General features: G+C 47.8%; 2 protein-coding genes across 4 annotated transcripts in view; both read left to right on the forward strand.

The window, feature by feature from the left end:
• Positions 1-46: 46 nt before the first annotated feature.
• LOC113588070 (glutamate-rich protein 1) lies at positions 47-11,915 on the forward strand. Of its 2 annotated transcripts, XM_027027099.2 has the most exons (6): positions 47-422; positions 534-665; positions 1,502-1,660; positions 5,796-6,173; positions 6,940-7,134; positions 11,382-11,915. In XM_027027099.2, the coding sequence occupies exons 1-6, from the start codon at positions 404-406 to the stop codon at positions 11,459-11,461; spliced, it is 963 nt and encodes a 320-aa protein (XP_026882900.2). In that variant the 5' UTR covers positions 47-403; the 3' UTR covers positions 11,462-11,915. The 2 variants fall into 2 exon arrangements, with proteins under 2 accessions (XP_026882900.2, XP_026882901.2); XM_027027100.2 differs by lacking the exon at positions 1,502-1,660.
• Positions 11,916-22,443: 10,528 nt separating this feature from the next.
• si:ch211-195o20.7 (cytospin-A) overlaps positions 22,444-22,862 on the forward strand; it is a 20,204-nt gene continuing 19,785 nt past the window's right edge. The window contains exon 1 of one of the 2 annotated variants that reach the window (XM_035532696.1): positions 22,444-22,600. The gene's annotated coding sequence lies outside the window, so the exon portion shown is untranslated. The remainder of the gene's footprint in view (positions 22,601-22,862) is intronic. The other variant, XM_035532695.1, reaches the window with a different exon arrangement.

Genomic DNA, 22,862 nt, shown 5'->3' on the forward strand with positions numbered 1-22,862 from the left:
GGTCCGCCATCTTGGTAAGGTCGATCTTCGGCCACATAGCGGGGACGAGGGTCCGCCAGCTTGGTACGGTCGATGCCAGACGCTGCGGTGAAGTAAAGTGATTTGATCTGGTTTCTGCAAATGCAAATCTGTAACTAATGTTGTGCATGCTTTAACCGAATGCTGCACGACTGGCAGGAATGTAATGGTTCAGTGGTCGTCGTGGGTATTTTAACGCCGTCTAAAGCTGTTAGCTATGTAACTATCGTTAGATAAGTCAGTTAGCTAGCTAAGCTAAACAAGTTAGCAGTGATGGCTACGAAGTTGATCAGTAATATTTAATGGAAACGCATATTGATAATGGAAAAGCTTCTTTAAAGCTGAATTGACCATGTTATAGGAAATAAAAACTATTTGTGCCCAAATGTCACTTAGAAAAGAAGGTAAGAACTGATTTGTCTCGTCAACTCTCGTAAGATAACGCTACGTTACTGGAGCGAACTGGGTGGTGCCGTGGCTTCCCAGACCTCCCAGTAGCACACCACATCTCTCAGTATTCCAGGCCAAAGTCCTCCAGAGGCTTTACCCTGCACCCAAGCCCAGACCGGCCACAGCGCCTGGAGTTCAGCCCAAGCCCAGACCGGCCACAGCGCCTGGAGTTCAGCCCAAGCCCAGCAGTGGACCTGGTAGGACTAAACAAGCGCGTTACTTCACAGCGGATAGCTCACAGTACACTTAATGCAGATCACTTTTTTTGGTATTCGCTGGTTTTGCATTTCAGTTGATTTTGGTTCTTTGGCTTCTCCTGCTCTGTAAATCTAGAGCAAACCCTAAATAGCACATGCATGAAACTACCAGTAGATGACCTACACCTGGTGCTGTAACCAAAGTCTTAACCTAAAATCCACGGGGATGTAGACCTCCAGAGCGCTGACTGACAAGAACGTTGTCATTTTGTAAAACTTTTTTTTTTTAAAGTCATCATACACAAAGATCAGCCAAGGTATATTGTTTTGGTATAACTGTTGGTGGTGTTGGCTCTGTGTTCGGGTTGGTGGTGGTATTGGCTCTCTGTTGTTTGTTTGTTTGGGTCTGTGTTATTTCAAAGCTGTCATTAGTGGTTCAGGCCTAATGATGATTAATGAGTGGTCCAGTCAGAACCGGTAGCACTAAGCATGCATTAATGGTACCAGTGGGGCTTGGTATGGATCAGCCCTGTTTGATGTGTGCTTGGTAACTTACTGGTTAAAGTCCATGTGTAACTGGCGGCACCGGGTGCATATGTACATGGGTGTGTGTCCAGTCTTGGTCTCAGGCGTCGTGGGCTTAACTCAGCTATGAAGGGAGAGGCCTTCCTGCTGTGTCCTGTGAAGAGCTTGCAAGGTTGTGGTTTGGTCTTGGTTTACTATGAGTCAAGTAAGTGGGTCGGTTTGGCACAGGGTGTTTGACGTCTCAATATGTTCAGTTTATTATTGTGTGATGTGGACATTCGCGTCTCATTGCGTCTGTCCCTGTGTGTCAGGTCGTGTTGGAGAGTGCAGATTACCACGGAGGAAGGTCTACACTGTTCTTCCTCCTCCTGATGACGTCTCCGCCAGCGGAGACGGATTGGACACGCCAGCCAGAACGGGCAGCTCGGGCACCACGGACGGACCGGCCGGTGGGAAACGAGGTCTTAATTGTACGTTTACGGTCTCTGAGAGGGGCTCTCACACACACACACACACACACACACACACACACACACATACACACACACACCTCTGATCCGAGCCACTGCACCACATCACTCTATCTCTATCCTTTATTGCTGTGCTCTTTTCCTGGACTGACCCCTTTGGCAGGAGAGCCATGTCCCAGATTACACTCTAAAGTGCATACAGTCATTACAGAAAGAGATGATTGAAGTGTGTGATGCCTGCAGCTAGCAAGCTACTGCAGGCCGTGGTCAGGCAATCCGTCAAGGACACCCAGTGATCGCTGTGACCCACTAGAGCGGATAACACGACCTTCGTGTCGGAGCAGGAGCTGGGAAGAAGATACTATCCAATCAGGGATTATTTTTCCTGGAAGTGTTTCTCAGCAGCATTGTGATTTGATGCTTTGTAGTGTATGTTGTGTACGGTTTAGAGTGAGCGCCCTCGTCTAAGATCAGGCTGTACTGTTTGCATCCTAATCTTAGTATTTATTACAAAGGGGTAAGTCAGGAAGTTGGCCCTAGATCACCTTGGAAAAGTTTGAACACTCGGAAAAGTAATTTTTTTTATTTATTGCATTGGGGCCGTAGTAGAATTCAGACATAAATGACATAGCTGTGCACTCAAATTCAGCGTAATGGTTTATGTGAGGGAACAGATTATCACACGTCCTCATTAGGCGGAGCAGGTGACACAGGTGCACTCATGTAAACAACCACCTGTCATCAGTGAGTTGTGTACCTCCCAGCAGGACACACCGATCACTGTCGTGCATTTAGTACTGTGCCTGAATCTCTGAAGTACCCTTCCATAGTAGCAGCTGTAGATCAAGCTGCGTGTGTTTGGCACTAGAGCCGAAAGATTGATCAATTTCATATCGAAACCGCGATTTAGGTTAGAAAGAGTTGCAATTTCAGTTACACACATTTATGTGGGTATCGGAGGAGTTTGTAACTGTGCTTGGTAGGGGTTTGATGCTCACACGCACAAATACGAGTTTTACACAGAGCACAGGATGATGATGTTATAGGACATAATATCAACTTATTTTCCTCAAGCTCAGATCAGTCCTAGTACTCCAAATCTCAGATCAGTCCCAGTACTCAAATCTCAGATCTGGCCACACGTTTTCCGTCATGTGCCCACTGAGTTTGCTACGTTCTGATCTAGCGTTTGGTCTCGTCCTGCTCTCTCTCTGCTGTTTTTCCGTCCCGTGTTTAATGAACCGCGCAGATATCTTGCGAGACAGTCAGGAGTGTTCCCTTTACGGAGTAGCTCTTAAACTCTTAGCACCTCTGAAGCGCCCTGTTTAGGCGTTGATGCGCTGCCTCCCTTATCAACACGGCTTGCCTTCGCTTGTCATCTCCGTCCCTTTTAAACAAGGGGGGGGCCGTATGTCTCTTCTCTTGCGCGGGGATGTTTTTATCTTCCTGAAAGCCTCTTTCCTTCTCTCATTCTTTATTTATTTGCCACACTTCATTATAACTTGCTCACTGCGCAGCCCTGCGGGGTTCTCAAATCCACACCCTCGCTCGCTCTGCAGGATTTATCTTGTTATAAGGCGTCTGACAGGAAGACAGAAGAGTCCGTATGAAGACCGATCTCCTACAAACTGGTTAGCGCCTCGCACCGTTCTGTTTGTTTGTTTTTATTTAATATTTTTTTTATTTTCTTCCTCTCCGGCCTCGTGCCGGAGCGTGGGAGGGCCACATCTCTGTTCACGGTGTGACCACGATCCCCAGGTCTTGAGCTCCTAATTGACATATTTTGGTAAATGACATTGCTGAAGTATCCCTCAGATCCAGTGCCTGAGGATGAGCCATCTTCCCACGACACTTTGTTGAAGGGATCCCAACATGGGAACGTTGCATTGTGATCCCATCATGGTTATGTGAATATTGTTGTGTTATGAATACGCCCACCACTAGAGGGTGCAGTCTGGCTTTGCCTTGCAGTAACTAGTTATATCAATGTTTTTTAAAAGGATTTTATTCTTTTTTTATTTTGCCACATTATGATCCTACAGCTTCAAGACTCCCTATGAATGTCCCTTGTACATGGTTCAGTAGTGTGCAGTGTGGCTTCAGTACTTTGCCGTGTGGGCTCACCATTTGGCAATGTGGCGTCAGTACTGTGCAGCGCGGCGTCACTACTGTGCAGTATCGGTCTCTTTGCTTCCTGCATTGCTTTGTGCTGCTACCGAGCAGTCCTTGTTTGAACCCGCAAAGCTGCAGTAACGTGTCTCACACACACACACACACACACACACACACACACACACACACACACACACACACATATATATGTATTATTAGGTCCCCATTCCTCCATCTTGTCTCCTGTGCTGGACTGCACCAGAGGACACCATCCTCATTATAATGGGCTTTATAGCGAAAGGCAGCTCGCAGCTTTGATCCACTCCTCCTCTTCCTCATCGTCCTCCTCCGCTGTGCTGGGATTAATGAGCACTAGGACATCCTGGAGGACGCTTCAGTTCTGGTCCACTGCCGTCAGTGTTTCGGTCCATATGGCTGCGTGACTCCCGGGAGGACAAGATGACGGGAGGTATTGGGCCAGGTGATGGGGCAGACAGCAGTGTGTGTGTGTGTGTGTGTGTGTGTGTGTGTGTGTGTGTGTGTGTGTGTGTGTGTGTGTGTGTGTGTGTGTGTGTGTGTGTGTGTGTGTGTGTGTGTGTGTGTGTGTGTGTGTGTGTGTGTGTGTGTGCATTGTTTTAGAAGCTCATGAGGTGAAAATGTTTGTTTGCGTATGTGCTCACGCTTACATAATGATGTGTCCCTGACCAAAGACGACGGTCAGCGATGAATTGATGGTGGCATTTAAGGACACACTTTTCCTCACTTAAACCTGTTATCTTTACACTCACCACCCACTTTATTCAAATGGTTGTTCATTAGAATAAATGTCTTCTATGTGAACAACTCTTTAAAAAGAACCGAAATTTCAGCGTTTGTGTTGGCTATCCTACAACTTGGTGTTTAACTCTGCGGTTAAACGTGTGTGTGTGTGTGTGTGTGTGTGTGTGTGTGTGTGTGTCTCTCTCTCTCACACACACACACACACACACACACAGTCCAGCCACATGGTGAAACCACTGAGCTTTCCTGCAAAGCCTAGTCGCAACACACAGGACTTTACAGAAAAAGACGGCTTGCTTGCATATCGTTCAGCCAGCCAGGCAGGTAGTGAAAAACTGGACAGCATACACACTGTGTAACTGGGAATCTTAGCAGCATTACAGCAACCAGGCACTGTCTCAAGTGTCAGCGAAATGTGAACTGGTATTACGCTACTGGATTATATGGCGTGTGTGTGTGCGCGAGGGAGAGAGAGAGATGCAGGCAGAGACAGACACACACACACACACACACACACCAGTCATTTTCTTGGGCCTTTCGCCTTCAGAACTTTAACTCTTCGTGACAGATTCAGTGTGGTGCTGGTAACACTCCTCAGAGATTCAGGTTGCTGCAGGTTTTTCGGCAGCACGTGTGATGTGACTCTCTTGTTAAACCAGACCCAGAGGTGATCTACTGGGCAGAGATCTGGCAACTGTGGAGGCCATTCGCGTACAGTGATGTTTGAGAGCCAGTCTGAGATGGTTTGAGCTTTGTGCCGTGGTGCAGTATCCTGCTGGAAGTGTCCATCAGAAGATGGGGACACTGTGGTCATAAAGGGATGGACTGTGGTGTTTAAACAATACTCAGTCAGGCTGTGGTATTTAAACAATACTCTGGCAATACTCTTCCGTTGTCCAGTTTTGGTGAGTCCGTGTGCATTGCGGCCTCAGTCGCATTTTCTCAGCTGAGAGGAGCCATCACCTGGCATGGTCTTCTGTTCTCAGCTGACGGTCTGCTTCAAGGTCTTCGTGCCATGCGTACAGAGATCTTCTTCTGTGCACCTTCGTTGTAACGAGTGAACAGAGAGAACCGCAGCTCACTGAATTCTCTCTTTTTCGGACCATTCTCTGCAAGCTCCAGAGATGGTTGTGTGTGAAAATCCCAGTAGATCATACTCAGACCAACCTGTCTAACACCAACAACCACACCATGTTAAAAGTCCGGTGTGTTGGACTGACGTATCCATCTTCTTCCTGTTCAGCTGACCTTTCAGGTTCGGATGGCAAAGACGGCACTGAGGATGAAGACATGGCGAGGAGGAGGAAGGCAGACGTAGCCTCAGAGTCTGGCGAAGCAGGGGGGACAGGCGCCTGTCCTCCAGGGGGCGCCGCAGCACAGCGATCGGAAGGAGCCGTGGAGAGCGGACAGCCGGAGCCGCTCAGCAGAAACAGGAAGAGGAAGATGAAGAAGAAACGGCGCAAAGCGAAGCTCTTGTCCTCGGGTTCAGCGCCCCGGCCCCGGGCGCTGGAGTTCACCTACGAGGAGGATGAGGGTGAACGCGGCGATGAAGACAGCAGACAGGACCTCGACGGGGTTCTAGACTTCCTCCAAACCACTTGGGACCTATACCTTTCCGATCGTAAGTCCGTACCAGAGGCGGATTAATCCGGAGAGTTCTGGAAATTTGGATTTGTGTGGATGCTTTTAAAAGACAGAGCAGTAGCCACCCAGCAGTCAGCATTCCGAACAAGAGCCTGACGTTTCACCTGCAGGAGTGTGTGTGAGTGTGTGTGTGAGTGTGAGTAGCTGCTCCTAGGATAATTAAAACCCTCTCAAACCTCTCCGCGCACTCACCCGCTCACTTTACGGACATGCTAATATCTTCTCTCTCTCTCTCTCTCTCTCTCTCTCTCACACACACATTCTTAAACTGGCTCACATGCTTTCTCTCATTCTCTCTCTAAACCTCTCCCCCCCATACACACCGACCCCTGTGCTGTGTGTAACAAGCTGTATACTGTGAATAACCTTATACCCCGTGACGCACACTCCAGTACTACTGGTTTTAGGTCCGGGGTTCAGAACTATTGGAAAGTGCTGAAACCCACTGAATTCTGCTGGGTTGTCAAATTTGAAGGAAAAAAAAGTAATCCTAAAACCCAAAGGAGAACAGACTCTGGTGATTAGACAGTTGAGTCCAGCCGTAAACTAACACGGTGCTCAGCTGGAGCCTGATTGGTTGGACCAGGGCCGTGTTCAGTTTTAAAATTAACATGTGGCGTGGTCTCACGCGCTACACAAGTGGGTGTTGTTCTGTGTACCATAAACAGAGCCACATCCTACTGACCTGTTTGTTTGTTTGTTTGTTTGTTTGTTACTTACTACCCTCCTCTTCCTCCCCTCAGGCTCCAGGGCCTCAAGCCTCCCCGCCCTCCCCTCCAACGTGGCGGAGTCCCTGTTCGCTCGTATGTCTGACAGGACGTCGCCCCCTGCAGGTCTGAGGAGCTTCCGCGGGCTCGGGGCTCTGCTGGGTCGGGGGGATGCGGGCCAGTTACGCGTCGCCCTGCAGGAGTTCAGCCGCACCTCCCCTCTGCCTGCCGGTGAGTGGGAGCACCTCGACAGACAGCAGAAACCTGGACGTCAGCCCTTGTGGGCTCTGTCCTCACGTGACGTCCCTCGTCTAACGTCCCTCGTCTGTCCTCACGTGACGTCCCTCGTCTGTGTGTGTGTGTGTGTGTGTGTGTGTGTGTGCTAGAGCTACACCATAGCTGGTCCTTTGCGGTGAATTCTGTGTATTCAGAAGTCAGCTGAGTAATGCTGACAATAGCAGCTGGTGATTGCACATTTTCTGCTTTCTTCTCTGTGTAATTCCCGTTTTTACCCAAAATATACGCTTAATAAACCATAAAACCATGTTTTCACATTGCCATTTAGAGAACACTTTAATTAAAAATGAAAGCTGACATACCCTAGTGAGGAAAGCGTGATTCATCTCTGGCTGTGTATGGTTCATGGTGGATCTTCTCAAGCTCCCTCAGACTGTCCACAGCCATGCAGGCGTGCCAGTGTTGGGCTGCACGCTTCGCCTCAGTGACATGTGGCCCGTGTCTCTGGAGAGGCCTGTACTGGCCCGTTCAGTCCGCTGTGACTGCTACCGGTCTCCCTGAGAAGCACCGCCATGGCCCAGTCCTTTGGCCACCATGCTGGGCCGGTTGCCAGGTGATGGGCAGTACCTGTTTCTCAGCAGACATAGTTCTTGCTCTCCTTCCCCAAGAGTTCAGTTTTTGGACCAGAGAACGCTTTTCCACATGTTGCCATAGCGACGTTTGCCATTTGACGAACTCCGAGCATGCTGTTTTGTGCCTTTCAGTCAACATTGGCTTCTGTCTTGCCTCTCTGCCATAACGGCCCAGTTTCTGGAGTGCTGTAGAGATGGTTGTCCGTCCAGCAGGTCCTGCCGTGTCTCTACAGGGCTGTCGGGAGGTCTTTCAGCGGGACGTTTTGGTTATTTCCTGCCTCCCTCACCAAGACTCACGTTGTCTGGATGCCCAATTTGGCTCATGGTTGTGCCAAGCTGTTTTCAGGACTGTGGTCCTGGGACCATTCAAAGCCTTGTCATAGTCTCCTGGACCCTCAGGTAGGTCTTTGGACTCCATGACTTGGCTTTTGTCCTAACAGTGCACTGTAAAATGTGGTCTCATGTTAGACACAGGTGTGTGTGTGTGTGTGTGTGTGTGTGTGTGTGTGTGTCCAGACTGTGTCCAGTCACACATCTGCAGGATCATTTACATTTCCGGCATTTAGCAGACGCTCTTATCCAGAGCGACTTACAAAACTGCTTTGTCATTTACTCATAGAATATATCCAAGTACAGTAGAGTAGGTTAGAATTAAACATACCAATGAATTAGATAATGAAACTAGTGAATTAAACATACCAATGAACTAGGATAATGAAAGTCAACAGGATGCACCTGACCATGGGCCAGAGTAGGAATATATTTCTGAATAAGATTTCAGTTTTGAAGGCAGACATAGTCCAGCGGTCGTGCCTGCATGGGTAGTTTACAACTTGGACTTGACTGTAAATGTATGGCAGCCTGCTGGGTAGTGTTATAGATTAAAACCAGAGCACGATCTCTTCAGCAAGGGCGCCCTGCTACATCGGTCAGCCCACTACTTCTCCGTCGCCCTTGCTGGACGTCCTCTCGCGGGATGGGTCTGGGACACGTGCACACCTCTGGACAAGACCAGGACCTCTAGAAAGTTGGGCTGAACATTAATTGCTTATTTCATTTTTTTAATTAATTTTTCTCTTTAAACTGTTGCTTTTGTGGTGACTGTTGTTGGCCAGAGGAGGATGTGCCCCCCATCTGAGTCTTGGTTCCTCTCCAGGTTTCTTCCTCGTGCTCTAGGGAGTTTTTCCTCAGCACTGGACTCGGACATTTGTAAAGCTGCTTTGTGCCAACAGCTGTTATAAAAAGTGCTGTATAAATTAAATTTGAATTTGAATCGCCCATCTGAATCATCCAATCAGTCTGAACATGTCAGAAGTCCGCATTCATATGCCCATCAAAAGCACTGGCAATGCAGAGTGAACCCGTGCCAATGAAACTTCCATGAAATCAAAAACCGGTACCAGAATTCCTACAAATGATTCCAGACTTGCAGTATAATTAGACTGCTGGATCACTGTGTACCTTCTAATTAGATCTTTGCTCTTTTTTTGCAAGGAAATGCAAAGAACTCGTGACTTTAGCTCTCAGAAATGCTCAGGCAAACCCCAGTTATCTGCGTCTCGCCTGCACCCCGTTCGAGGTCGCCCCTGAAGCACTTGTGCAGGGTGAATTCCTTCTCTTAATTATACTTTTGTTCTTTTTGTTTGCTAAATGCGAGAAAAAAAGCACTCCCTCCACATTCATTAAAGCGTAAATTTTCACGACTGCAGGGAAGCCCACAAATCGCTCTGAGCCTATTGAAGACTCCGAAGTCCATCCGTCTCGCCGCATTAACTGAACGGCGTGAGCGAAAATCAATGTCTGTTCCGCATAGCTGAAGGCGTCGTTTGGCGTGTTATAGCCCACGTTACCGTGCCATTACCGTCAGGAATCGCTCAACGATCCGGAAGTAGGTCGGCCGTCATTACGGATAATCATCTCAAAGGATGGCCTCCATTCCGCCTCCTCGCCGGCCGTGACGGACGGCTGTTTGAGGGGAACTGAGCCGAGCTGAAGATCTCCGTCATTCCTGCAGGTCCGCTTTGCCCCGGTACAGATCGTCCTTTGAGGGCTTCTTGAGCAGTTTGATTCCGCCGGGGTCTAAATGGCATCCATGGCGTGTCACCGGCGTCCGCAACATGCCGTACCGCGACGCTCTTCACCACTACCAGCCACATTTATTCCCAGCAGGACAAACGTCAGCACGTTTGTTCTGTGCACTCTGGTGTCAGACTTTGGTAATTAAAACAGCATGCTGGGGTTTGAGATGAGCCTTGTTTGTTTGTTTACATTACACGCATGTTTAATCCCTGTTCATTCTCGAGGATTGCCTTTCCCAGATGCCTCGCTGTCTCAGTGCAAATATTCCATTCCACTGTGATCACAAGTGTTCCCGAGCGATGCGGGGGTGGGCGCGGTTAGGTGCGGGTGGGCGGGATTGCTTTCTGACGTATCCCTTTCAGAAAAGTGAAATGGCTTGTTTTGTTCTTCTGTTATGTGTCGTGTTTACTGTAGGGACTGGTGCATATTTACTGTTATTCTGGGCAGATCCTGGATCAGTCCTATTCGGTTATGGTATGATCACTTGAGCATCTAAAAGATCTAGCAAATAGTCTTGTGTGTGTGTGTGGGTGTGTGTGTGTGGGTGTGTGTGTGTGGGTGTGTGTGTGTGGGTGTGTGTGGGTGGGTGTGTGTGGGTGGGTGTGTGTGGGTGGGTGTGTGTGGGTGGGTGTGTGTGGGTGTGGGTGTGTGGGTGTGGGTGTGTGTCTGGACGTTAGGCTCTAAAGGGCAAACGTTCTCTTCCCTACTAGGTTCTAACGTAAAGAACACTGGGACGTCCACAGTCATCGTGTCAGATATTGTATTTCAGGTCAGAAGTGTCGGTTTGACCCGAGAACATCTTAATGAAGCCCGTCATGTGGTCAGTTTATGCCAGAGCTGAAACCTTCAGTGTGGCTTATCTTTGTGCGCATGGTTATGCTGTGATCGGTAAACAGGCTGGCCCTGGTTCAGAGGCAGAAACCCCCGGGCAGCAGTTGCCACAGTTGCCCTCGTTTCTCAGCGTCGTTTTCGGAGAGATTTTGGGGGAATGGTCCGAGAGTAGCCTTCTCTCTCACGCCCACAGAACTGGGGCGTTTTCTGTACCTACACACAGTTCCTACAGTACTGGAGGCACAACTAACGGATACGGTTATGCAGACCGCGCCCGCCCACCTGAAGGCGTGACGGATCGGTTTTAAGGGTTCTCTCACCTCTCCTCAGAGACTGGCTTCAGTTAAGCTGAAATAAGGCTCTATATGAGAGAAAGCAGAGGCCAAACACGCTCACTTCGGTGTTTTTCAGTGTTGAGTGTTAAAATTGCTTTAGGAGTGTGTGTGTCCACAGGATTCTCTTTTAGGGCTTTCTTTGTTTTTATAGACTGCATACAGGTGACCTCTTACTGACCTCCGAGATTGCAAAATGCTTTTAGAAAGAAATGTCCCCCGGACGGATGACGGAGCGTCACGAACCCTCACTCTGTTCGTTCTGTTGTACATTGAGACCCGACAGAGAACAGTAAAAAGGGTTTGTATTTTAACTCCTCCCCTCTCTCTCTCTCTCTCTCTCTCTCTCTCTCTCTCTCTCTCTCAGATGAAACTCTAGTGGTCTGCACTCTCTTCCAGTACTGGATAACTGAAGTTCTCCCCATGCAGAAGGACAGTGACACATGATGACTTGGCCTCCTGGTTCCTGTGAGGGAGGAGCCTCACCCACAGGTCCTGCAAGCGGGACACCTCACAGAGAGCCACCGTCCAGTGCTGTCCTGGCAGGACACGCGTCTGTAGAGGCGTCTGGACGACCCACGGCCCAAACGTCACAGCAAATATCATTTCAGCAGCCTGGATAGGCTTAAAATAAATGCAGTAGAACACATCAGTGTGGTCGTAGACTAGGATTAGACTCGATCTAACCTGAGTGGCTGAAGTCTCGTCTGAGGCATGAGGGAGACGGATTGCCCACCGAACGGCGCTGAAATTCTCCATCCCATCCGACTCTGAAGTCTTAACTTCAAGGACTTTGAAGGACTTTTATTTTGTACCGACACTTTTTACACTTGCACCACGATGTCGCACATCTAAACAATAAATTAACAGTACGAAACCATACTGGTTCCAGCTTCTTAAAGGTGACTCCTGTCATTTTTACAAACTTGCAACAGAATCCGACCAAGCCGCCGGTCCACCCTGGGAGGCAGGGCACGTCCCCACGGTGCCGGTATCGATCGATCAGGCCGGGCCGGTGCCTCTCACGCCTTCCCACCGGCGGCCCATGACGGGTACCTCCAGATTAGCCTCTTAGCGGCTAATTATCTTAGCAGCAAATGTCAACAGGCGCTCCACCAGCACCCCATACCATCGTTCTCATTGTTTAGATGGTGACATTTAGTCCTGTGCACTCATTAAATCCCTTCTGCTCTCTCTCACTCACACACACACACACGCACACACCCTGGCCCCTGCAGCGTGTCATTGAAGGTCACCACCGAAACGGCACCAGCATACAAATCAGCCCCAACAAACGGTTCGCTGAGTGGGTTTTCAGGTAAAAGGCTCAGCGTGGAAAAAACATAAACGCTCAGAGCACGTCCAGTTAAACGAGCGATGAAAGACGCGCCCCGTGGACCAGCCGTCCGTGACGAGCAGTGGTCGGTGCGCGCCTTTTCAGTGTTGGTGACCATCGTTACCTCCCTGTTTGGTCAATGTTACCTCTCCAGTGCCTGAGTAGCCATGGAGACGGACACAACCGGTTAGCCAGTGACGACAAATTTGCACTGAGCTCTGCAAGATTACAGCATGTATCTGATTGGTTCAGGGAGCCCGATGCGCGTGTTCTCTACCTGAATTAACTCAGCCTTAGTAGGACTAAACACTAGCAGTCGTCTCTTTGCAAGAAGAAATGGCAAATAAGGCATTTTTTAAACATTTGTTGGAGCAGAGGAGACCATATGAGCCCTGGGGCAGTTACCATCGGGGCACTTGGCACCAGGGTGGCCCCGAATCTGTTCCCTGCAGTGACAGAGCTCAGACACAGTACCTTCTTCACGTCTTGTTTTCCACTGACAGGGACTGTTTAACTGCCTCGCCATGGGGCCTGGGTGAGTGTTTTTGAGGAACCATTGTCGTCATACCAACAGACATGACACAACGCAATTAAAAACTTAAGATGATAAAACAAACAGCCTGAACATCAGCTGAACGGGTAAAAATTGATCAGCCCATGGCCATGAGTGCAGAGGGATGCCTGTGGACGGGTCACTTTGGGAACAGTCAAGCTCCCTGGACGTGCGAGGAACGCTCGGAGCTCCTCAGAGTCCAGTCTTCGGAAAATGCAGAGATCTGTTTCATTGGGAGGCATGGCTGTGTGACAGAGATCTGTTGAGAATTTTATATGGTTTTAATAAATTCAACCTTATATTTTAAGCAGAAATGCTTCTGGAACAATTTTATCGGAGCTGAATTCTTGATTTATTTTTAAATAACAATCCTATAACATTCACTTTTATCCAAATCAACTTTTAAATGAATTAATTGTGACCAAGTTAGGGTTAAGGGTCTCACTCAGGGGCCCAACTTGGCAGTGGTGGGACTTGAACTGGCAACCTTCTGATGACTAGTTCAGTACATTAACCACTGAGCTATCAGTGCTCGTACTGCTGAAGTTGCATTGTATCATGTCTCGGTACAACTCAAAACTGAACTCTGAAGCAAATTGCGAAGCTGTGTGCTTGAGGAGGCGTGAGAGCCTCCTATTTCAACACTGAACAAATTATGAAGACCTATCCCCAGGTTTATATCGTCCCTGAACATCACTGGGATTCCGGTTGGAAACGCTGCAGGTGTAGCTGTTACTGCTCTCCAAACAATCGCCAAATTGTTTCCAACTCCACATTTTGTTTGTTTGTTTTTATTTTACTTTTAGGTCTTGATTGGTTTGTGTCAAGTTTCATCAACATATTGTGGATTCCTGTCTCCCGGGATTTTATGATCCCCGATCTCCACTGGCTGATCTGGTCTACAGCTCTCGGTCTCCTTCACTCACCTTTCTGCTGCTCTCCATGTACAAGCTCTGCACACTCGGCGAGTAAGCTTCGACTCATGCTAGGCACTTGGCTGTTACCTAACTGGCGTACCTTGATGGCTATTGCGAGAAAGTGCTACTTGTCAGTGGAAAGCAGACCAGACTCTGTCTGTCAGGTCATCAGCCTACGGTGTCGAGCTTGATGGATCTCCAAACTTTTAACTTGGACAGCAGCCTGAGCCCAACGTGCTTTGTTTTCCTATTACTAATCAACCTGTCTTTGGCAGCTTTGTGCACTCACTTCCTCTGTTTCTGTGTGGCCCTCTGTTTGTTTAATGGTTTATTCGTTGTTTGTTTTGTGTTTTGTTTTGTTTTTTTAAATCTAATGCATGCTTCCACTGTCAGCTAGACTCCATCCAGACTGTTGGGTCTAAATAAACACTACAGTCCTCAGTCCGAAATGTAGTCTTATTAGTGGCCTTTGAATTTCACACAGTGGATATACTCACCCAGGAGCCTTACAGACTCATCACAGCGCAGAGGGGAGCGCTTCACCTGCTAAAGGAGCACACCTTAGCTCATCACTACGGCCTCTCCCTCACGTACTCTCACGGCCCACCTTTTTAATGTACCATCACTACATTGAAATTCTTTTCTATTTCCACATCAAGTTGATCGTCTTTTCATAGTGAAACTTGGCAAACCCAAATTATTTGGCACAATTATATAAGGTACTTCCTTCAGGTTCTAAGTCCCAGCCTGGTAATATATAATTATATATTGTTATGTAATTATATAACCCACCTAGTGATGAATTAGCCGTTGTAAACCTATTTGACTTGAAAATCAAACCTGTGCATCTGCCCCTCTAATGGATATCTTTAAGTCCCCGTGAAAGCCGTAAAGCGTTTCTGCTAACCCTCGCATTTTTCAGCCCTTTCGGATTCCAAAAAATCGGAAGATTCTGTTTGCAACCACTAACAAATTTCTAAAGCCACCTAATAGTTTTCTGACTCTTTTCTTTTCTTTTCTTCTCAATCAAAAAGAGAAATTTGGAATTACAGTCCGCCCAGATGACTTGGCAGCCTCCGTGGATGGTTCTCTCTCTGCACGATTCCCTGCCGTCACACAGATAGCTCAAATCCGTTACCGATCTTCGGACTACGCTCAGTACCTCAACATACCAACTTCATCCTCTTCTCCTGTCTGCCTTCACTCTCTCTCCTAGTCAGTAATATTATAAACTCATGTTTGTGTTCTGGCCAGATTCCCCGGGAATCACACCCAGTATTCACCCAACGCTTACCCCACTGATTTCAATAATTGTCCAATTTCAAATCTTCCATTTCTGTCTAAAGTCTTAGAGGCTGTAGTTGCTACTCACCTCATAACCCATTTTTCATCTTTGGTGTTATTTTCAGTTGGGTTTTCACGCCATTCACAGTACAGAAACAGCTCTTGTTTAAAATCACAAATGATCTTTTGTTGGCAACTGATTCAGGTTTGCTGTCCATTCGTATCCTACTTGACCTTAGCTCAGCTTTTAATGTCGCTTCTCATAAACGTCTCTCCAATCGGATCAGAACGTTTCTGTAGGCATCACCAACTCTGGCTGCTTCCCTTCATATCTTGAAAATATGAAATACTTTCCATTCATCACTCTTTGACATCTACTATCACTACTGTTCTATATGGTGTCCCGCAGGGGTCACTATTGGGCACCTCTGGGACATATTATGAGGCGTTCTAATATTGATTTCCTTTGTTAAATAAATGACACACAACTCTGCATATCCATATTGCCTACATCTGCTTCTCTACTGTCTAATCTTATTTCGTGTCTGTCAGAGATGAAAGATTGGATGAACCATAACTTCTGCTGCTGAGCTGTAATAAGGCTAAGGCCCTGTTGATCAGTTCCAAATCCAATATATCAAAATTGTCTAATTTCCATATTTATTTAATGACATTACATCTCTCTCCCATCTTGGGTAGCCCTCTTTCCATGGAACCCCACATTAAATCACTCACTTGCACCTGTTATTTTCATCTTAGAAGTATTTCCAAACTTCACCCATCCCTTACAGAAACATTGGAACATGCGTTGGTAGCATCGAAGCTCAGTTACTGTGATGCTGTATTTGTTGAACTAGCTGTACGATATCTGAATTAAAAACCAGCTAATTCAGCATTCTACAGCAGGTACCATCACCGGTACTCATTGTCACGATCACATCTTCAGTCTTCTGCAGTCTTCACTGGTCTCAACACAACACAAATAATAGACTTCAAGATATTGGTCCTAACATTCAAAGCACTTTAATGGATTGAATGGATTGGCTAGTCTGCACTGTTGCATGGCAGACGTCAGCAGTCAACATTCTCTGCTAAGGACGATCTAAATGCAGTCCTTCTCTGGTCTTATCAACTCAGAGCTGGGGGGTGTTACTCTCCAGAGGTCCAGCCTCGGAGGCCGGTGCATTAGTATGCAGAAGCACACCTCAGGAAATGGAAAATATTAGTCCACGAGCAGAGAAGCGTTGCTGTGCCGTATTAAAACCCAATGGTGACGTCTAGGTCATGGGCGGGGAATTCAACATATAGGAATTCACTGAGGGAGCAGCATACAAAGCAGACGTGTGCAGAAATAAGATTTGATCTCAGCACGTCAGACGCTATTGCAGCTCTGTGGACGTTATTTCAGAGCGGAGGTTTCTCCGTTCCCCGAGGCGGGAGCCGCAGCGTCGTTTTGCGGCGTGATTGCGTGACGTTGTCTCACATCACCTGTGCACGGCGCCTGACGGAGCCCCTGGAAACCTCTGATCTCTCTCTGCCTGTTCAATCGCACCCAGGCCACGTTCACGGCCGAGGTCACCTCGTCCGTCCTGGCCCGCCTGAAGTGACGCCTCTGCAGCCTCGATACCCGCCGAGACGCTCTGGAGTCACAGCTTCCACGCCTGCTGTTACGCGTCCTCGGTTTTTATCTCTGTCCTCCGACCACCGGTCGATAACTGCGTTTATGTTGCGGATCAAGATTCTCACCTCTCTGCCCCTGCTCCACCCTGTCCTGCCCCCCAGCTAATTCCAGCTTTTTTACATCCCCCACCCCACAACTCATTGCCTCGGCAACCATCATCATGGATCCCAAGTCCAAGACTGCAGCCGGTACATTGGCGTAACCACGAGATAAATCTGTGGCGCCACACACACACAGAACTGGCTCTCTCAGGGCTGCCTTTCAACACAGGCAAAAAAGGCACACCGAAGAGATTCTGAAATCTCAGCCCTCAAGTTCTGAAGGCACTTGGTTTGCCAACAACCCTTGACCCAGGAGTCAGTTGGACCAGCAGAGTAACCAATCAGCTTTGATTACGTTTGGTACCGAGAGCCCTAATGGGACCACTCAACTTCACTCAGGACTGGCTTTCATTTTATTTTCGTTTCTAAACTCTATAGAGGAGTTTAGGGTTGTGAAAACATTCACTGTGTGCTAAAACACACACATACACTTCCTCCCACATGGCCGAGAGCCACTTCTTGGAGAGATTCTCCTCCATTTGGTTTACCCACCTCTGCGTGTGGCTGAATATGCGTCTACACGCGTCGAAGTCTTCTCAAGAACGCGTTGTCCCGCCAACGCTGGCCGAGCACTGATCGGACTCACCTCAGCGGAGGGAGGCGCTTCAAACTGCCTGCGATGTACCGCTGAGACCCGGACAGGACCTGAATAGGACTGTGCCTATGTGCCTTGTCCAATATTCGCATAAATAGACGTCTTGTTTAGCCCTCAAGTATGTACACTGCTAAAGTAAGAGACAACAGTTATTTATCTATAACCACACATACACCAAAGCCAAGCAGTGCAGACTATGTCTCATGGTTGGCTGCATTGTCAGTGCGTGTCAGGATGTGGGATCACAGCTCTGCGGTGAGTGCACGGAGCAGCGCCCCCACCTGGCCAGGTTGTTGACGGAACAGTGGGGTATGTCTGAAAGCACCCCAGTGCCTGGACTCACTCAGTGAACACTTCTACTAAATATGTGTTAGTCCTTTCCTGAGTCTTATGAGCTACTCATATAACTTTATAGTAAGTCTGCCATCCAATGTGGACCAGAGGAGGTCAGGTTCCTCTTCTGAGCTTTGGATTCTCTCCAGTGGCTCTCCCTCTCCAGTGACTCTTCCTCTCCCTCTCCAGTGGCTCTCCCTCTCCAGTGACTCTTCCTCTCCCTCTCCAGTGGCTCTCCCTCTCCAGTGACTCTTCCTCTCCCTCTCCAGTGGCTCTCCCTCTCCCTCTCTAGTGGCACTTGCTCTTCCTCTCCAGTGGCTCTTCCTCTCCCTCTCCAGTGACTCTTCCTCTCCCTCTCCAGTGGCTCTCCCTCTCCAGTGACTCTTCCTCTCCCTCTCCAGTGGCTCTCCCTCTCCCTCTCTAGTGGCACTTGCTCTTCCTCTCCAGTGGCTCTCCCTCTCCAGTGGCTCTCCCTCTCCCTCTCTAGTGGCACTTGCTCTTCTTCTCCAGTGGCTCTTCCTCTCCCTCTCCAGTGGCTCTTCCTCTTCCTCTCCAGTGGCTCTCCCTGACACTGCATGGTCTTGGGGAATTAAATGGTGTTTGTCCAGCACTCGCTGCTCCAGCTCCAAGCCGACAACCACTGCTGAGCTCCCACTGAGTAGAGAGCAAGACGCCATTTTCTGGCTCATGAATATGCATGTGTGCTTGGCCAATCCCAGGTGAGGCTGAAACACACACTGCCTAGCAGTGTTTAGATGAACCAGCAGGGCCACTTCAGATGCCACATACCCACGATGCTCCGTCTTGCTGCATCATACCAGTATTTCGGAGTATTTTGCCATCAGGTTCTGATTAGTGACAAACCAGACTTCTGCTATTATGCTATTATATAATCTCGTTATGTGGGAAGATTCTCCTCCTGGTGCGTTTAGTTCTAGACTAAAAGTCTCTCTGTCGTCCCACATAAAAATTCTAGTCATGAAGTTTGCGCTTAGACCGTGATATCTGTATCGTATCATTAGGGCCATTACAGAGTCTTAAAGATAGCTGTCGGTTGAGACTGACGCTTTTAAATAAATCAGTGAAGAAGCCCTTTCCCTCAAATGGTAGATAAACGCTACAGCGGCAGTTCGGCTGCGTCGAGCTGTGCTTTCTTTTATGGATGACACTTGTTTAGGCTGTAACACACTGAGTTATACTGGAGCCCTCATCAGGAGTCTGTCTTTCCGTGACGACTACAGCTGAAGAATATAGGATGGTCATAACACGATTAGCGCGGGGCGATATAACTTTCTGAACGGACGGGGGGATGCGGTGGGTGACCCAGCTAAGCTATGCGTCTTAATTCGCACACAAAACAGAAATGGTCCCATGATACAGGAGTTGGGAGCTACGTGACCAATAAAGTTAGTCGGTGTATTATGGGTCAGTTATAACCTGCTGCAGACACACGACCAGGTGACAGATGCATAACAGAGACAGAGTCTCAAAGGGATTTTTATACCTCTTCTAAACACCCCATTAGTAAACCGAGAGCTGACAGTTGTGACCGGACTCGATGATAACCTGTCTGTAGCTGAGGCTGACGCAGCCGCTGGGTGGGACATAAACGCGGGGTTGTGGTTAGGTTGGGCAAAGGTTTTTAGACACTTCTGTGCTGTGGCATAATTCCACTGTGTTAAAGGCTAGCGTGTTTACATACGAGGACGGTTTGGCAAAATATGGCATCTATATAAACGTGTCACACCAGCTTTCCAGTAAAAACAAAAAAAAAGTGGTTAAATGCTAGAAAATCTCAAATCCAGGGAAAAAAAGAACATAACGGGATTGCCAAGAACAGATTAGGGGTGGGGGGACAGACCGAGAACGTATTACACCAGTTTTTATACTCTGTGTGTGTGTGTGTGTGTGTGTGTGTGTGTGTGTGTGTGTGTGCGTGCGTGCGTGCGTGTGTGTGTGTATGTGCGTGTGTGTGTGTGTGTGTGTGTGTGCGTGCGTGCGTGCGTGCATGTGTGTGTGTGTGTGTGTGTGTGTGCGTGCGTGCGTGCGTGTGTGAGTGTGTGTGTGTGTGTGTGCGTGCGTGCGTGCGTGCGTGCGTGCGTGTGTGTGTGTGTGTGTGTGTGTGCGTGCGTGCATGTGTGCGTGTGTGCGTGCGTGCGTGTGTGAGTGTGTGTGTGTGTGTGTGTGTGTGTGTGCGTGCGTGCGTGCGTGTGTGTGTGTGTGTGTGCGTGCGTGCATGTGTGTGTGTGTGTGTATGTGCGTGTGTGTGTGTGTGTGTGCGTGTGTGTGTGCGTGTGTGCGTGCGTGTGTGCGTGAGTGTGTGTGTGTGTGCGTGCGTGCGTGTGTGTGTGTGTGTGTGTGTGTATGTGCGTGTGTGTGTGTGTGTGTGTGTGTGTGTGTGTGTGTGTGGTGGAGGTGAGGGTGGGGGGTAACTCTCAGAATAGTCTGTGCAGATCAGGTGAAGAACAGATGTGTTGATTGGTCAGATCCCTGAGGCTGTGTTAGAGAACAGCAGCGGTAAACATTATAAGTTTGGTCCCTCTGGCATTGTATGAAACAAGAGTTTCCACAGAGTGCAAGTCAGCGCACGATATGCTATTGTCCAGGAGAGCTTTGTACAGACACTCTGAATGTACAGACCCATATGACACCATTTATGCACCACACAGAGAGAGACGGATTATGGGATGTCTTTATCAGGAAGTGACAGTAGTTTATTTATGCAGGCTGGCTGCCAAACAGAAGACCTCATTCACGTTATGGGTTTGTACACCAAGCACATTCAGCTCCATTTTATAGAGTCTGGAGAATGAACCAGTATTTCATCGCTCTCTCGCTCTCGCTCTCTCTCCCTCTCTCTCTCTCGCTCTCTCTCTCTCTCCCTCTCTCGCTCTCTCTCTCTCTCCCTCTCTCTCTCTCTCTCTCCCTCTCTCTCTCTCTCTCTCTCTCTCTCTCTCTCTCTCTCTCTCTCTCTCTCTCTCTCTCTCTCTCTCTCTCTCTCCCTCTCTCTCTCTCTCTCTCTCTCTCTCTCTCTTTCCCTCACCATCTCGTGACAAAGGAACAAGCAGAAGTAAACCACAGCTCGTTTAAGTGCCGTAGATTTTCTGATCAGCATGCCAGTGTCAGATTTCATTGTTTTTTTGTTTTTTTTTACCTTTTCTATTTTCTAAATAGAACGTTGTATCCTTATGTGCTGTCAAAAAATACATTAAAAAAGGTCCAAAATAGAAATCCATTACTCAAGTGTGCGCCCTGTTGCTAATCGTCTGGTGATGCGCCGTCACTGGAGGCAATTCTAATGCAACTACGCCCTCTGGTGGCTAAAATGTGACCAATTAGAGGTAGCTGTAACCTGAATTAGTGTAATTGTGTATTAGTGTAGTATTGTAATAGTGTAGTATTGTAATAGTGTAGTAGTGCAGTATTGTAATAGTGTATTAGTGTAATAGTGTAGTAGAGTAGTATTGTAATAGTGAATTAGTGTAGTATTGTAATAGTGTAATAGTGTAGAATTGTAATAGTGTATTAGTGTAGTAATGTAATAGTGTATTAGTGTAGTATTGTAATAGTGTAATAGTGTGGTAGTGTATTAGTGTAGTACTGTAGAGTAGTATTGTAATAGTGTATTAGTGTAATAGTGTAGTATTGTAATAATGTATTAGTGTAGCATTTTAATAGTGTATTAGTGTATTAGTGTAATAGTCCCTGTGTCCACTGGGCTTTACAGTGTCAGTGGTTTACTTTTACCGACAGAACTTGCCCATGCGCCTTAAGGTGTGATTTTCGTGGTGAATATCTTCCATAAATATCTACCATAAATATCTTCAGATATCATAAATATCTGTAATAGTGTATTAGTGCAGTATTGTAGGTGTGGTTTTTGTGGTGAATATCTTCCATAAATATCTCCAGTGTGTTAGTGTAATAGTGTGTTAGTGCAGAATTGTAGGTGTGGTTTTTGTGGTGAATATCTTCCATAAATATCTCCAGATATCATAGATATCTGTAACAGTGTGTTAGTGTAGCAGTGTGTTAGTGTAATAGTGTGTTAGTGCAATAGTGTGTTAGTGCAGTATTGTAGGTGTGGTTTTTGTGGTGAATATCTTCCATAAATATCTCCAGTGTGTTAGTGTAATAGTGTGTTAGTGCAGAATTGTAGGTGTGGTTTTTGTGGTGAATATCTTCCATAAATATCTCCAGATATCATAGATATCTGTAACAGTGTGTTAGTGTAGCAGTGTGTTAGTGTAATAGTGTGTTAGTGCAATAGTGTGTTAGTGCAGTATTGTAGGTGTGGTTTTTGTGGTGAATATCTTCCATAAATATCTCCAGTGTGTTAGTGCAATAGTGTGTTAGTGCAGAATTGTAGGTGTGGTTTTTGTGGTGAATATCTTCCATAAATATCTCCAGATATCATAGATATCTGTAACAGTGTGTTAGTGTAGCAGTGTGTTAGTGTAATAGTGTGTTAGTGCAATAGTGTGTTAGTGCAGTATTGTAGGCGCGCCTCCATATCCACCTCTCATCTCCCGCGCGAGACAGCGTTCCCTCTTCCCTCTCGCGGTCACGCTCGCCGCCTAAAGAGGGCGCACGCGGGCAAACGTTTGCGCGACAGCTCCGCGCGCTCTCCTCTCAGTGTGTTCAAAACTTTCCGCCGAGTCGCAGCGATGCGCGAGAGTCCCGACTGGACAGCGCCGAGGTTCGCGGGGAAGATGCCACGCGGGTCTCCGGCAGGGCGACTGTAGTGATGCGCGCGCGAGAGACAGCCGGCTACCTCTGCGGAAAGGTCAGTTGCCGCGCGCGCGTTATGAATAAGGCGGTGTATAGTCGCGTATTAAGCAGCGCTTTTCTCGCTTCGAGCTTGTACACGTTGTGCTTAATATTGCATATAACGATCGTCTCGTTGCTCCTTCAGAATGACTCCGTCCTGGACTCTATGAAGGAAACAGACTCTAAAAAGCAAAGGCTTTGCAGGACGACGGTCTCGTTGCCCTACATAGCGGATTGGGCTCGTTCCAGCCTTTAGGTGTTTGCACCGTGCAAGTTGC

Source organism: Electrophorus electricus, chromosome 13 (assembly GCF_013358815.1).
Source record: "Electrophorus electricus isolate fEleEle1 chromosome 13, fEleEle1.pri, whole genome shotgun sequence".
Lineage (NCBI taxonomy): Eukaryota > Metazoa > Chordata > Actinopteri > Gymnotiformes > Gymnotidae > Electrophorus > Electrophorus electricus.